Source organism: Trichechus manatus, unplaced genomic scaffold, assembly GCF_000243295.1.
Source record: "Trichechus manatus latirostris isolate Lorelei unplaced genomic scaffold, TriManLat1.0 scaffold00092, whole genome shotgun sequence".
Lineage (NCBI taxonomy): Eukaryota > Metazoa > Chordata > Mammalia > Sirenia > Trichechidae > Trichechus > Trichechus manatus.
In genome coordinates, this window is record NW_004444028.1 from 11,304,999 (window position 1) to 11,322,403 (window position 17,405).

A 17,405-nucleotide genomic window follows, 5' to 3' on the forward strand; every position below is an offset into this window, starting at 1 on the left:
CCCCGGGATCCCACCAGAGCGGTAGCCCAGACCGGGAAGCAGCTCCACCCTTGAATGGAGCGCCACAGCCCCTCAGGAGGAAGCAAAGATGGCGCACGGAGCCAGGCACTCGAGCGAAAGGAGGGGGCGGCGGTGAGAGGCAAGCAAGAAACCCAAAGAAGCAGGAAAAAAAAAGCAACACCAGCAGCCAACAAATGGCACTCCGAGAGCCAGCTAGTGCGGGCTGGTGTTTCTGGACAAGAGACTGTGTACGCGGGAAGCAGAGGAGGCCAAGTGTGCGTGAAGAAGGGTCGAGAGTGTGAAAGTGTACATCACAAATTGCCGGCGCTCTGCAGCCCCTCAGGAAGAAGCAAAGATGGTGCACGGAGCCAGGCACTCGAGTGAAAGGAGGGGGAGATGGCGAGAGGCAAGTGAGAAATCAAAAGCAGCAGAAAAGAAAAGCAACACTAGCAGCCAGCAAATGGCACCCAGAGAGTCGCCCGCTTGGGTGTGTGGAATCCAAGCAGCAGGCGCTTCCCGGTCAAGAGACCGTGGCTACGGGAAGCAGAGGAGGCCGAGCCAGGGCGAAGAGGGGTGGGGGGTGGGAAAGCGCACACTGCAAATTACCAGTTGTTTTGTCTCCCGCTGGACGCTCTGTGAGGCTGCTTTCTCGTACCCCATCTGCTGGTCTCCGATAGGAGTCCAAGATGGTGGATCCGCACTGCATTAGCTGGTAGGGGACCTCTGCATGAATCTCTCCTCGCTCTCCGTTCTCTGTCAGTTTTCTCACTCCATTTGGTGCTTGGCTGAGTTCTTTATCTCTTCATTTGATGTTTTAGGGTTTCAGGATTGTTGTATTCTCTGTTCGGCTTAGTTTTTCGGATCTTTGCTGTGGAGGGACGGCGTGGTGCTTCTGCCTAGACTGCCATTTTGCCCCCTTTGAAGCTTTGAAGCCAGGCATTGACTTCGCCTCTCTAGCTATGAAAGTCCTAGATGGCATCTTCTAACAATGTAAGGCTGTTACATCTACACTGAAAATCTGTTGTTTAGTGTAGCCACCTTCATCCACTATCTTAGCTAGAACTTCTGGGTAACTTGCTGCAACTTCTCCATCAGTACTTACTGCTTCACCTTTTATGTTATGGATGGCTTTCCTTAAAACTCATGCACCAACCTCTGCTAGCTTCACTTTTCTTCTGCAGCTTCCTTACCTCTTAACCTTCATAGAATTGATGAGTTAGGATCTTACTTTGGATTAGGCTTAAGGGAGCATTGTGGCTGGTTTGATCTTCTGTCTAAACCACTAAAACCTTCTCCATATCAGCAATATGGCTGTTTTGCTTTATCATTCATGTGTTCACCGGAGCAGCACTTTAAATTTCTTTCAAGAACTTTTCCTTTGCATTCACAACTTGGCTAACTGGTACAACAGGCTTAGCTTTTGACATGTCTTTCTCAATAAGCTTAATCATTTATAGCTTTTGGTTTAAAGTGAGAGACGTGCAACTGTTCCTTTCACTTGAACACTTAGAGGCCATTGTAGGGTTATTAATTGGCCTAATTTCAATATTGTTGTGCTTCAGGGAATAGAGAGGCCCAAGGACAGGAAGAGAGACAGGGGAATGGCTGGTCGGTGGAGCAGTCAGAACACAGACAACATTTAAGTTCACGGTTTTATATAGGCATGGTTCATGGCATCCCAAAACAATTATAATTTCTCAGTGCAGGGACCCCAGGTCCAAAGGACATGCTTTTCACCTGGCTCTTCTATCTTGGTGGTGTGAGGTCCCTCTCCTCTCTGCTTGCTTCTAAGAGACTGACTCAAGATACAACTTAATCCTGTAGATTGTGTCCTGCCTCATTAACATAACTGCCTCTAATCCTGCCTCATTAACATCATAGAGGTTAGGATTTACAACACACAGAAAAATTTCATCAGATCACAAAATAGAGGACAACTACACAATACTGGAAATCATGACCTAGCCAAGTTAACACACGTTTTGAGGGGGACACAATTCAATCCATAACATTCCATCCTTTGGCTACCAAAAATTCACGTACTTGCCACATGTAAATACACTTTTCACCCTATCATATCATCCCAACAGTCTCTTCAAGGCAATCTAGGAGGCTTTCAGAACTCTCTGGCCTCTACCCATTACTCAATTCCAAAACCGTTTACATTAGAAAAGCACTCCACTCTCGGTACTAAATTTCTGTCTTAGTTATCTAGTGCTGCTGTAACAGAAATACCACAAGTGGATGGCTTTAACAAACAAATTTATTCTCTCACAGTCTAGGAGGCTACAAGCCCAAATTCAGGACACCAGCTCCAGGGGAAGGCTTTCTCTGTCAGCTCTTGGGGAAGGTCCTTGTCATCAATCTTCCCCTCGTCTAGGAGCTTCTCACTACAGGGACCCTGGGTCCAAAGGACGTGCTCCTCTCCCACCACGTCTTTCTTGGCGGTCTGCGATCCCTTTCCTCTCTGCTTGCTTCTTTTACATCTCGAAAGAGACTGACTCAAGATACAACCTAATCCTGTAGCTTGTGTCCTGCCTCATTTAATGTAACTGCCTCTATCTTGCATCAACATCATAGAGGGTGGGATTTACAACACACAGAAAATTACATCAGATCACAAAATGGAAGACAACCACACAATACTGGGAATCACGGCCTAGCCAAGTTAACACACATTTTGGGGGGACACAATTCAATCCATAACATTTGCTCACAGTAAAAAATGATTAAAAATGAAAGATGAAAATTCATTAATTACCAGGATAAATATTACATTTATTAACTACCAAACAGGTTTATTCTCTTCTTGCAAGCTTTCATACTTGGATTAAAAAAATGTACTACTTTGTAAAAAGTTTAAGATTATACAAAGTTTATAAATAATCTTGCAAACATACATAGGAAACAACCAAATATATGTGCAATTAATTTCAACTACATCAGCTGTAAATTACCATCATTTTTGTGTAATTCACGGGCTTGGTCAGAGGTGCATTTATCTTTAGGCATAAGGGCTGGCTTTCATTACTTTAGTGTTTCATTTCCAACATTCATAGATTTTCCAAATCTGATCAGGTAGAAACTACATTCAAACAAGTAATGGAAAACTTACTATACCAAAACCACTATATTAGTAGACCCCAAACTTCAATGTGCATGAGAATCACTCGGAGAGCTTGCTAAAACAGACTGCTGGGCCCCCAGCCTAGTGTTTCTGATTCAGTAGGTCTTGCACTTCTTACAAGTTCCCAAGTGATGCTGATGATCCAGGGTCCAAACTTCCAAGAACCAATGAGGTGACATCAAACTACTATGCTGTTTCAAAAGTTCAAGTACTTCCTATATAAAGGTTTAGGCCTTGAACTTGTAACCTAAATTAGCAGTATCTAGTGTTAGACATCAGCTTTTCATGTTGTAGGTGCCACCTGCTACCACTTGGTGGCCTGTACCATTAGGTGGATTATAAATCAGCAGCAAAAGCTATAAACTAATATTCACTTGGATATGAATTGGAATACTGCATCCTATTAATCTCACTTGCATAAAAATATAAGTATTTTTGCAAGGCTTCTGTGGCCTAAATAATGTTAGTTTCTCCATAAAATATCTTGAAAAACAGAGTTGTATCTGCTTTGAAAAGATTGAAGAGCATCCAGGAGCCTAAAAGGCACAGAAAAGGAAGTACTGAGTATTAAAAAAAAAAAGATGAAAAGAAAAAGCCTTAAAATGCATCCCTCCCATTAACGGAAGCATAAACTGTACTTGGGCAAACATACTGTGTCCCTTGGGATGCTGTATCTCTAACAAGCTGCTAGGTGATACTGTATTTTGCATAGCAAGGCCCCAGAATCATGTCATTTTTTCACATCCCCATGTAAGTTTCAATTGATTTTTCATACAGATGCAGACAGAATACTTAAACCCATAAACACTTCACTAAGGTAAAAAATGCATTAATTTTTAGCCTAGCCCTGGCAATTTCATACAATTAAATGAAAAGCCTCCCTTGAGGGACAATTCAGCAATATACAAGGCAAAAGCCTTCTGAAGAATAGCTTTTGCACATTACAATAATCATTCAAAATTCAGAACTCCCTTGTCTTTGGCTATTTTTATTACTTCAGACTCTACTAGGAAAACAGAATAGCTTTCCTTACTGGAACCACAGTTGAAGCAAAGCTGAAAATGTTTCTTTAGAAACAGATCAGAAACTATTCAGACCCAGGTTAAGTGACTATTCACAATAACAAACCTTTATACTGTTTTATATCAGTTTTAATGAGAATAAAAGAGGGAGTAAAAACAGCATATTTATTAGTGGTTTACACACCTGCCAAGATGGCAGAAGTGACTGTAACCTGCATGAACAATACTCTCAAGAACATCCCATATTCCTCCTTGGTGACTAGAGCAAGGCAATTTATAAAACAAAACAAAAGTAACTATTCCCATTAAAGTAGACATCAAAAATTAGTTTTGAGAAAGATGAAAGGAGCATTCTCTAACTAACTCCTGGATGCCAGGAAGCAGAGTTTTTCAGAATCAAAAACAAAGAAAGCCCTAATTAAGAGCTCAAGGCCCCACCCCTCAGGGGTACACAGTTGGTTCATTCAGTTGCTTTTAACTAATTGTTTTAACATAGCGAGCGATTTGGCCTTTTCTTTACCCAAAATTGTAACTAAGGACATCAACACATTGTAACACTCTTCAGAAATGCAAATACCCTGAGAAAAAGAATTACCAGAATCTACACAGGGATTTGCTACTTAGGTACAATTACTATAATTCATATTTAAAGTCATTTCATAAAAATAACAACTGTTCCAATCTTCCAAGTTCTGTTTTCCTTCTATGATGATCACTGAAGCAATCTCTATTGTTAAGATTCTTCATTGCTTGAATGTAGAAACTGCTTGGTAAAATTCTCCAGGTCGTTTTCAAGTTGAACAGCTTTATTTCTAAGTAAAAAATGAATAAAACAACAATTTAATTATCATAAAGGTCAATGAGAAAAATGCATACTGTCTGATCTTTAAAAGAAAAACTCACCAGCCAACTGCTGCTACATTTACCTGAACTCAGATTCAACTATTACCAGCCCTTTTCAGGGTATTTATTATATGTGCTATTATAACTTTGCAGTGAACACAGACCCCAGTGTCCAGGACCTAAAAAAAGTTACATGCACCGAGAAAAAGACAAAAACTTTAATAAGAATAAAAAACATAATAGTGGTGGAGTCATATGATTTTACATGGGAGTTATATCCTAAAACAGGTACACAAACTCAAAGTCACAGTCATAAGTGCCCTTGAAAATTCCCTTTAAGTTAACCATAAAGTACAGAATAAGGGGTTTTATGTATACGCAAAGAAACTGGCTTATGTGAAAGGGCTCCGGTGTACCAAAAATATTTCTTTTAAAGACTAGAATCATACTTGATTCAGCCCAGATGTCCTTAATAAGAGAGGAACGCTGGAACTAAATCTGATACAACACAGATTTCTCTCTCCCATTCTCATACTATGCCAGGATACATATTTATTTTTGCTGAGTGCATATGGTTGAGGTCATATATGTTACATATACATATGCTATGAACTCCACTGCATATTTCTTCAGTCAGCTCACCTGAAGTACTAGTTAAATTCTATCTGAATGGCTGAGTCCAACCTAGTTAACATCAGGGTATTCCAAATACTATGGTATTTGTTTTTTTAAGAAATTTTCCTATTAGAAAAAGGATTAATTAGCAAATCAAAATTGGTAAAATCAGAAAAGACGTTATAAACCCCAATGATCTATTTTATCGTTTATGTTTTACTACAAGACGAAACACTATTTAAAAACCTACTGAAATAAAAGCAAGAAAAATTTCTATGGGGTGGAGTTTCACCAAACTTGAAGGGTTTATCTGGGAGGACCTAAATGAAAGGAGAAGCCATGAAATACACGATATTCACCTGGGTGGGGACGGGTGGGTGAGGGGAATGTGGTAATATTCAAGTGACAGGCAGTCAGTCACCTTTTCCACAGATTCTGAAACTGTGGTGCAGTGAGAACATGACTACTGATCAGATTAAGACACTAAAAATGTTTTAAATGTATGTCCCAAAATTCAGGTCTCAAGGACAGTCCCTTCAAATTGCAAACACTGGCTACTGAGCTTCTCCCACATGGGCAATTGTATGTGGCCTAAGTCCTGGTAAGAGATTAAACGATGCTTAACGATTCTCCCGAACACGTAGGTGAACGAGCCAACGGGCACTAAAGCTGAAAGTTAAAAACTGTCAAGAAGTACAGACCTCATGGTGACACTTCCTTTCTTGTCCCAAAAGGCAAAAATTTAGATCCAAAGAATCTACTAATAAATCATATTACATCAGAAAACCCATAGCGTATCAGGAAATCTTGTTTACTTTTTGCTTCAAATTTAAATATACCCAATAGTTCCTAATGAGGAAACAGCTATGGGTCTTGCATATACAGGACTAAAAACTCATATACTTTTAATTACAGAACTGCTCTGAAAACAGACTCATATATAGCCTAACAAAGAGTTACAAGTATAGTGCTATAACATTTCTTTTAATTCAGATTCTCTATATGAGCCCAGGGAATTATAATGAAGTAGTACTGTCCTTTTAAAGCCTATTTTTTTTGTCGTCTCCTGTTGAAATTAGCTTTCATGAAACTGCAAACATATTGAATTTGGAAAATTTAAATTTAAGCCAGCACAGAAAGGTGAGTTTTACTACAAATTTACTAGTGATTTCACACAAGTATATTTTTGTAATGAGACCACTACTATATGTTCATGTTACTGAGAAAAAAAAGTTCAAATACCGTAAGAGCTTTGAATTATTTTGTATTTTCTCCAACTGATCTATTTCTTTGGATAATCTAGCAATTTCTTCTTCCAGATGTCTTTGAGTAATATCAACTTGTTGGCACAGGCGAGCAAAAGTGGTCGCCATCTCCCTTAAAATAAAAAAACAATTTTATTTCATTGTCAGTAGTCATTAATGCTTTTAAAACGAGTAAGCTTTAATTTAATGCTTGTATAAAATGGTAACCACAAGTACTAAAAGGGAACTAAAACATAAGGTATCAAAGAACACTGCTAAGAATGTGAGAACGACGATATGGCACTTGTACACTTAATGTGACTACAGACTTAATGTCATCTGGCCTCAAGACAAATATTCAAGAGACAATATTACCTCTGTTATACAGCTGTATGAGTAATTTATAAAAAGGAAGAAGATAGGTGTACTTCAGAAGCATAATAAACCTTACTCTTGTTCCCTGCCCAATAAAAATAAGAAATTACCAAGAAGAGGACAGAAAAGAATTCCATGAATTACTGTGGCATAGGCAAAAATACTTTCAATCACAGCAGAACTGAACTGTGTTTCTAGAAGAAAAGGGTTATATTTAACTTGTGTGGTAGTAAACACATTAGCTTTGGCAAACATTGTTTCTATTTTCACAACTGGGAGCATATGCCTGGTGCGTGTGCCTCCTGAACATGACTCACTGACCGGCCTATTCATTTCTCTCGGCAACTGTTTTATCTTCATCTCTGCCCTGGTCGTTTTCCTCTCCGTTTTCTTCCCCAACCCCCCTCCCAAATCCCAACAACAGATAAATGAACCGTGTTTCACTATTTTAATATTTTATTAAATATTAAATTAATATTTAGTTCATGTATTTTAACAGTAATTATTTGGGCTTGCTTTCATTAGAGTGTAAGTCCTCTAAGAAAGAGGATCAAGTTATCTTAAACGTTTTATCTCCCATAACCACTAACAGAATTGTCACATGGTGGGCAATTAATAAATATTTGATGATCAAATAAATGGAAAGCTACATTAACTCTGAGCAGCCCTGGAGGCGCAGGTGCTAAACAAAAGGCTGGCGGTTTGAACCCACCAGCTGCTCTGTGGGATAAAGATGTGGCAGTCTGCTTCCATGAAGACTGCAGCCTTAGAAACCCTATGGGGCAGTTCTACTCTGTGCTATAGGGTTGCTATGAGTTGGAATCGACTCGACAGCAACGGGTTTGGAGTTCTACTCTGTGCTATAGGGTTGCTATGAGTTGGAACTGACTCCACAGCAACGGGTTTGGTTTTTTTTTTTTTTTACATTAAGTTTATTTTTACTCATGTGAACCTTGGCTGATTTCTTTAGATCTAGGCACCTTCATTAGAGAAAATAATTCTCCTTAAGATAAAATGAAAACTATCACAAAATAAGAGCTCACTAAATATTTGGTAAATGAATGAATGAGTGAACAAGTTTGACAGTTTCAAATCTGTGGCCTCCTGGTTTTCATTCTCTACAGCTCTAACTTTGATCTAGTCTCTGAAACAGTTTAACTCATCTCTCTGTCATCCCTCTTCTTCAAATAAACCACTCCATACACCCACACCACTGCCAAGTTACTTGTTCTAGAGCTAAGTGTCGATGCTATCACTCCCAGGATTTCTAATAACCCAAATCCCACTTTCTACATATACAGAGTCTTGTCTTAATTATATTCAAATGTACCCCTTTTGTACACGCATCTGCCACACTGAAATTTTCTCCTCATGTTCGTGAACACATCCCTTTCCCCCATCCTCTTGCTGTTTTCTCTGCCTAGACTGTCCTATTCTGTGTGTTCAAATCTCCTATGCTACCTCTTTTCCAGGAAACCTTTATTGATCCACTTTCCTTCAGGATTTAAGTAACTTCTTACAGTCTTACTTTATAAGAGCACTTTATCTTCCTTTTATATTACTTATCACTTTTAATCCTGCAATATTATTTCAACCATGTATCACTACTATTATCTTAAACTCAGTAACTTTTAAATTCAACTCTCAGTAGCACCCAAACACTATTTTGCCTTGATTTAGATGGAGTTCTATATATTTTTACTAAATCAATAAAACAGTATTTAAGATGCATGAACGCAGAAACTAGGTGGATGTAGTAATTTACTGTGAGAATAAAATTCTCTTGAGTTCTAAAAAATTGTACCTTTAAACTTGCCTGGGCTGTGACAGTAAAAATAAACTACTGTCATGAAAAATTAGGAGTCTATTGTCACCTGTTTCGAGCCCAATGGTTAACTTCTGAAATCAGTCTTTATAATTTAGAAACTGCAATTATCTTTAGGGTAGGAACCTGAATTTAGAATAGGTCTGCTGAAGAACAATCTTCTGAACACCCTCTGGAGTTCTTGGGAGGTCCTATTCACCAATTTGCACATGTTCAAATCTAACATGAAAGCAGGAAGAACAGTAATTAGGGGAGGGAGAGGGCAGAAGTGAGGATTCTGAGGTTTGGTATTGTTCTATTTCTTCACTTTGGTGACAGTTACAAAATGTATTCATTTTGTGATGATTCTTTGTATATTTTCTACACGTATATCCTACCTCAATAAAACTTTTTTTAAACTAAAGATAGACCTTTCAACTTACTGTTGTACTTGATGGCTGCAGTTCGCACTTGTGAAGCTAACGATCATCTGCAGTTTTTCACTTGCATAGTTCACAAACTGCTGTTTAAAGGCTCTCTCCTTGGCACGGGTGGTCCAGGTCAGCCGTTCATAAAGATACAAAGCTCCATACATACTTAATGAAACAGATATCAGCTTCCAGCCTACAGTTTTCCAAATCTGTAAGATAAAGTCGCAGCTTACTTTGAGAAGGAAAAACACCACTTGGGAGAGTATGTCGGTTGTTTTTAGTTGCTGTTGAGTTGATTCCGGCTCATGGTGACCCCACGTGTGCAGAGTAGAACTGCTCCCCTGGGCGTTCAAGGCTGTGACCTTTTGGAAGCAGATAGCCAGGGCTGTCTTCTGAGGCACCTCTGCGTGGGATCGAACCACTAACCTTTTGCCTAGTAGTCAAGTGCTGAACCATTTGTGCCACCCAGGGAGTCCTGGGGAGATTATACTCAGGCATTTCAGAAAACACATTAGCTCCCTACAGATATCTGAGTCAGATCCATTCCCTAAAAATGTATATTCCTTCTCTCTGAGAAAATCTGAAGTGACTGGAAATCAATCAGGCTGAAAAGGGAGCAGCCCGACTGATTTAGGCATAAATATTAGGCAGGAATTTTTATAACCCGCCAGACAAAATGGATAAAGGTCTTCTAATATATGTATTTTTTTAAGGACAGAGGTTTAAAAAACCAAAGCAAGTAAATCTATGCTATTAATGATACAAAATACTCTTTTATATATAAGAATCGCTACTAAAAAAACAGTCTGTGATACTTCAAGGCAGAGCTTCCTAACATGGACTTAAAAATTTATCAACAAATCGATCCCCTTCTTACTCCAATGTACAAATATAATTTCTTTGTGTGCTGTGATGTGGAAATGGTTAGGAAGCACTGTTTTAAGGACCAGCTAGTTGGTAGTATTTCTTTCCAAACATATATACATATATATGTATATTTAAAACTATAAAATTAGACTTGTGAAACTCTTTGAAATTCATTACTTTTAACCTACAAATTTTCACTGGAAATAGAAGTAAATATACCTGTTTTTCATGATCTCATAGACAGCTTTGCAAAAATTTCAATTTTAGTTACACTAGAAATTAATGTTTCTTACCACTCCTCCAACAACAATGATGCCCATAGAAGTTCTAGATGTAAGAGAAGCTAATCCTGTTATTAAGGTAACCATGAGTTCTTCCTGTGATGCATTATCTGGCACTGTCGGATTGGTAGAAGCAGTGGGAGTAGAGGTTAAAGATCTAGGGAGCTGTTAAGGTTGGGGAAAAATATTACTGTTAAACAACTACAAATGAAACAGTTACATTTATGAACTCCTATTGTATTTCTTTTAAAATTATAGTAATCAATCTGTGAGAAATGACCCCAAATATTACTATAAATATCGAAGAAAATAAAATGGGTCTGAAAATTATTTTCTGTGACATGGGCAAAACATAAAGAACAATGAATTTTCTTAATGTGCAATGGAGTCTACCTGTAACAGCTGGCTGGCCTTTGGACTCCTGAGAGGAACTGAAACTGTACTTTCAAAAAAAGTCACACCAAAAGCACAATAATTAAAAAAAGAGAAAAAGAAAAAAATTGGACTTCAAAATAAAAACCTTTTACACTTCATTAAGAAAATTATATGGGACCTAGTTTTTTTTTTTTTTTTAAATAGGCTAACACAACTACAAATAACATGAATAGCAGAAGACAAATTAGGTAATTGAGACCTCATAAAAATTAAAACACTCATACTCATCCAAAGACTTTATCAAAAGTATAAAAAGACAACCTACAGACTGGGGAAAAAATTTTAAGAAGTGACATATCCAATAAGGATCTAATCTCTAAAAATATATAGAAAACTTCAACAACTCAATGCCAAAACAACAAACAACACAATTAAAAAATGGGCAAAGGATATGAATAGACACTTCACCAAAGAGGACATGTGAGAGGCCAACACATGAAAAGATGCTCAAAATCATCAACCGTTAGAGATGCAAATCAAAGAATAATGAGAGACCATCTCACCCCTGCTAAAATGGCACTGAAAAACCAACAAAAAAACAGATGACAAATGTTGGGGAGGATGGGGGGATACTGGGACTCTTATCCATTGCTGGTGGGACTGTAAAATGGTAAAACCATTACGGACAACGGTATGGTGCTTCCTCCAGAAACTAGAACTACCTATGACTTAGCAATCCCACTCCTAGGTATATACTCCAGATACCTAACAGAAGTGACATGAACAGACATGCATACCTATGTTCACTGCAACATTATTCACAATTACAAAAAAAATGGGAACGGCCTAAGTGCCTTTCAACGGACGAATACTCATTGCCATTGACTCAAATTCTGACTCATAGCAACCCTACAGGACAGAGTAAAACTGCCCTATATGGTTTCCAAGGCTGTAAATATTTACAGAAGCAGACTGCCGCATCTTTCTCTTGCAGAGCGACTGGTGGGTTTGAACTGCTGACCTTTCAGTTAGAGCTGAGCACTTAACCACTATATCCCCAGGGCCCCTGCTAAAGAATATGACACATATAATTTGGTAACAACATCAACAATAACCAAAAAACGAGTGTATGGTCACATCTACAGGTGTATAGACATATATGTGTATAAGTAGGTACAGGTGAGTCCATGTCTGCACGCACAGAAGTATCAATGTATATGTGTACATACAGATACGTGTGTCCATGCATATATATTCGTATAGGACACAGCTACAGGTACTTCTCAGACATAACCAAATACCTTGCGAGAATGGTTTTCTGAGTTTAAAGGCTTAGGACCTTAGTCTCATTGGACAACTCAATCAACTGGCATCACAAATTTCATGTTCTGCATCCTACTGAGGTGAGTAGAGTCTGGGGTCTTAAAAGCTTGTGAGTGGCCACCAAAGATACAGCTATTGGTCTCTACTCATAAGGGGCAAAAGAGAAAGTAGGAAACCAAAGTCTCAGAGAAGAAACTAGTCGACAGGGCTAACAGCCTACACGAGCCATGGCCTCATCTACCCTAAGAACAGAAGAACTAGATGGTGCCCAGCTACCACTACCAACTGTTCTGGTCAGGGCCACAACAGATGGACCCTGACAGAATGGGAGAAAAACATGGAATGAACTCAATTTCTTAAAAAGTCCAGACTTAATGGACCAGTTGAGACTAGAGGACCCCCTGAGACTATTGCCTCAACATACTCTAAACTTGAACCGAAACTAACCCAAGGTCACCTTTTAGTGAAATAAATAGATGAGGACACAATATAAAGGATATTATCCATGAGTACAGTGATCCATTAAAAACCCATCCATGAGACCAAAATGACAACAATTACTCTAAAGAAAACATGAGAAAATAGGGGAACGTGAAAACTAGAGTACTGGAAACGGAACCAGAACACAAAGAGAATGTTGACACGCTGTGAAAAATGTAACTAATGTCAATGAACAATTTGTGTAGAAATTGTCAAATGGGAACCTAATTTGCTGTGTAAAGTTCCACCAAAAACACAACAAAATATTATTTAAAAAAAATAAGACAGACACACACCTGACGAAAATATTTGCAAATTATATATCTGGTAAGTGAAGAAATCCTACAACTCAATAATAAGACAAATAAACTTAATTAAAAAATGAGCAAAATATCTGAACAGACATTTCACCAGAGAAGATGTGTGAATGGCTAATAAGCACATGAAATGATGCTCAATATCCTCAGTCATTAGGAAAATGCAAATCAAAACCACAATGAAATACCACTTCACACACACTAGAATCAAGAAGCCAGAATGGTAACGAGTGATGGCGACAATGTGAAGAAACTGGAACCTTCATACATTGTTGACAGAAATATCAAACGGTGCACTTTGGAAGACAGTTGGGCAGTTCTGCAGAAAGCTGAACATGGAGTTACCATATCACCCAGCAATTTCACCCCTAGGTATATACCCAAGGGCAATGAAGACATACACCCACATGAAAACTTGTACATGACAGTTCACAGCAGCGTTACTCATAATAGACAAAAAATGAAAACCCAATGATCACTAATGAATGGATAAATAAAACGTGTTAGAGCCATACAATGGAATACCATTCAGCCATAAAAAGGAATGAAGTACTGATACACACTGTAGCATTACAGTAGTAATGACAAACCTCTAAAATATGCCAAGTGGAAAAAGCCAGTCACAAAAGGCCACATATTGTATGAGTCCAGTTATATGAAACATCCAGAAAGGGCAAATGGATAGCAACAGAGACAGATTAGTGGTGAGGTATGGGGATGGAAACAAGTGCAAAAGGGCATGAGATAAAGGATCCTTTCAAAGGGGTGATAGAAATGTTCTAAAACTGGATTGTGGTGATGTTTTTACAACTCTATACATTTTCTGAAAATGAATGAATTGACAAATTCAATTTTTTTAAAAAAATAAAATCCTTGCATTTATTCCAGCCTTCTGAAGTCTGAAAACAAAAACCTTTAAGATAAAATCAAAACCAGAGTTTCAAAAATTAACACCAAAACCACGTATAACAGTACTGGAAGAAAACTTAAGGATTGGCTTTCCCTTATCCATAGTACACCTAACTCAAAAACAGCTTTATGAAATAGATATTATCTCATAAATCAGCAGATCAGATAAAGCTAGTTCTATTAGAGAAAATCATATAAGCAAAATAAGAAAGGAGATTCTTAACACACCTGAAAGATAGGCTCTGATAAGCCCAGAAGTACCCTCTGAGCATTCGTAGGGCCCAAGAAACGATGGACAAGAGAAGACCAGCCCAAGGAAAAATGAAATACGATATCCTCTTGAAAATCTGAACATAATTTGTGGCAATTTAGGTCATAGCTGAGATCAAATTTCTTGCAAGGGATTAGTGTATGTAGTTTATTCTGTATACCAGTTGGAAGTAATGGCTTCAGATTTTCTAGAAAGAACAAAAATATGGTTATTTATTTAAAAAAACAGTACTGTTTGCCTTCTATAAAACACCCAAAGGAAAATAAACCCTTTACCAAACAAAGGGGAAAAAAAAACTATAAATGACCTGGTGGACATAAATATTACCAATAATCTCCTGCTGAGATTGAAGCATAGAGGCATTAACTTCACTGGTGCACCGATCAGCTAGGTTTCTTCCCATACCGTCTTCTATGTGCTTGTTTAACTCCTGTTAACAATGGTAAATGTCCATATTATTTCTTCTCCAGAAAGTATAGCAGATTTTATACACTTTAAAAACATAGTAAATGTTAAAATGATCTTATTCTCATTAATAAAAGGGTAACTGTTCTGTGCACTTTCATATACAAGATAGCTTACGTTTATTACAAGAGTGCAACAAAAGATGTAATAGTTTAATTCTGTACTGAAGACACTGGAAAGCCCACACCATTAAATAAGAGTACAGGCTAAGGTGAGGAAACTGTCTCTGAGTAACTATTAACTGCACTTTAACTTACACTTTTATACACTTTTAATACACTTGGAGTAGGATGAAACTCCGAACAAAATTCATCAACCAAAACAGAGAGTCGACAAATTTCATCTGTCATTGCACATGAAACCTGAAAATATTAAAAAATCAGAGACTGTGAATTAATAAGATTACCAACGACTAAAAAAAAAAAATCAAATTAAAAACAAAAAACCTTAAAGTACTCCTTTATGGTAACAGGTATAAGTTTTCTAACATCAAAACAAATTTTCAGTTCTATATATTTTAATAAATTATTGTCACCCACCTTGTTTGCCACCTCCTCCGTAACCTCCCTGATTTTTTTCTTAACATCCAGTGTTAAAAGGTTCATCTGGTTTCGAATAAAGTCCAATCTATCAATTTGGTCTTCCCTCTCTTCCATTGAATACACTCTATTATAGTATGAAGAGTAATTAATATTCAGGGTATATTAAAGTCCCAGAGCAACTAAGCAAGGGTATTAATTTATGTAATGAACCACCCCTTAGCATGACACAAGAAAAAGAGAAATCTCGTATTTCAACATCTAAAAGGGTTGATTTCATTTATAAAATACTTAATAGATGATTAGGTGTAAACTATTTTGTCTTTCTGCCCCTGTGGCACCTCAAAACCACAAGGGATTAATGAAGATTCTACGTCTCCAGACACTTCACAGATACGAAGAGTCAAAACAGAACTCAATATTGTCTTCATTTAAACAAGCCATCAACAAACGGCAGCCTGCAAGCCAAACCCAGCCAGCTGCTGATTTTTGTTCAAGTTTTCTTGGAATACAACAATACCCGTCCATTTACCTATGGCTGCTTTCAGTCTGGAGCCCTGGTGGCGCAGTGGTTAAGCGCTCGGCTGCTAACCAAAAGGCTGTCAGTTCAAATCTATCAGCTGCTCTCTGGAAACCCTATGGGGCGGATCTACTTTGTCCTATAGAGTCACTAGAAGTTGGAATTGACTCGACAGCAATGGCCCACAAATCTAAAATAATTACTATCTGGCCCTTTAGAGAAAGTGACCCCTGGATGTCATCACAGGAAAACAAAGACCTGAGATCCTTCTAAAAAGATACTTAGCTAAGAGTTCCCAAGATATTATGTTTATATAAACTATCTTTAATTCACATCTTCTTTGTGTCATATTTAGTTCAATGCCCTTTAGTTTTAAAATTAATAGTATTAAGGTCAATATGATGGATCAAATATTTGTTTGGGTTACTACAGTAAAGCAATTGAGCCGAAAGGGACTTCAATGGTAACAGGCAACATCATCTCATAAATTAACAAAAGCTATACAAAGGAACCTCACAGGGGCTCAGATTAGGCTCTGGGTTCTCACCCTTGCATCCTACAGGCTGACAGTTCTCTACTTTTGCACGTAATTCATTCCTGAGAAAGTGCCAGAAATGAAGCAAGAGACAGACAGGATATGAGTAGAGTTCTGTTCCCAGCTAAGTGAAATAAATTTAAAATTCCCAGTTATACTTTACCTCAGAGTCAATCCTGGATGCTTTACATCTTCCCTTCAACTGGCTTAAATCCAGTGAAGGTCCAATGGAGGCTTAATATCACTTTTGTCACATCTAATAACATCCTGATCTTTGTTTCAAGTTTACCAAATTTGTGAGAACTACACTTTTCATTGACAGTATTGACAACTTCATGCATTTATTTCCATTCTTTATAAAGTAATAAACGGAATAGCGCAGTGCAGTATGACAAATAGGTTAATGCTTACCAAGTTGCCTTTCTGGCTAGCAGGTAGTATCACCAGCCAGTAAACAAAAAAGGACAACTGGCACAAAAAAGTGGTCTCAGGTTGTCAGTGTATGAATATATGAAAGAATGGGTAGTAGGCTGAATGTAAAAAAAGAAGAGGATCACTGTTTTGGACTTCAGCATAAAATTCTGCTTGAAGAAATTGTTCCTCCACTGCTTTAAAAATATCTTAAATTCACTAAACATTTTAACATCACAATTCATACATAGGTATACTGAGATCCAGGGAAAGTAAAAATTTGTTCAAGGTTATAGAATTAATAGTTTCAAACATTTCACTTAAAAAACATGCAAGTTAATAAATATGTACCATTTAAAATATTTTAAAAATATGCAAGTAGGCATTACGTAAACCCACAAGATTGATTTTCGCGTGAAAAGTATTTATTATATAACAGCTTAAAACCTTAGTCTTAGGAATTCACACTGACACAAAAAAACTAACATTTTTATGTTGCAACAAAGTGAACTCATACCTTTTCTCTGCTGCTGCCACATTTATTGAATCCATTATGTTTTTCACAGTATCTAGTATCTGTTTAGCTCTGATAGTGTGCTGTTCAAACTTTGTTTTCACTGCTGACTGCGAGATACACTCCTGCGAGGGGCC

At 37.7% G+C, this 17,405-nt stretch overlaps 1 protein-coding gene across 2 annotated transcripts in view; it reads right to left on the minus strand.

Annotated features, from left to right (window-relative positions):
• Window positions 1–4,849: 4,849 nt before the first annotated feature.
• Window positions 4,850–17,405, minus strand: part of MFN1 (mitofusin 1) — a 40,426-nt gene continuing 27,870 nt past the window's right edge. For both annotated transcript variants that reach the window (XM_004382325.2, XM_023736844.1), the window contains exons 10-18: window positions 17,272–17,393; window positions 15,289–15,415; window positions 15,007–15,111; window positions 14,612–14,714; window positions 14,242–14,471; window positions 10,622–10,774; window positions 9,474–9,670; window positions 6,850–6,984; window positions 4,850–4,961 (exon numbers count right to left, since the gene is read on the minus strand). In XM_004382325.2, the coding sequence (XP_004382382.1) occupies window positions 4,883–4,961; window positions 6,850–6,984; window positions 9,474–9,670; window positions 10,622–10,774; window positions 14,242–14,471; window positions 14,612–14,714; window positions 15,007–15,111; window positions 15,289–15,415; window positions 17,272–17,393 (1,251 nt within the window). In that variant the 3' untranslated portion in view covers window positions 4,850–4,882. The remainder of the gene's footprint in view (window positions 4,962–6,849; window positions 6,985–9,473; window positions 9,671–10,621; window positions 10,775–14,241; window positions 14,472–14,611; window positions 14,715–15,006; window positions 15,112–15,288; window positions 15,416–17,271; window positions 17,394–17,405) is intronic.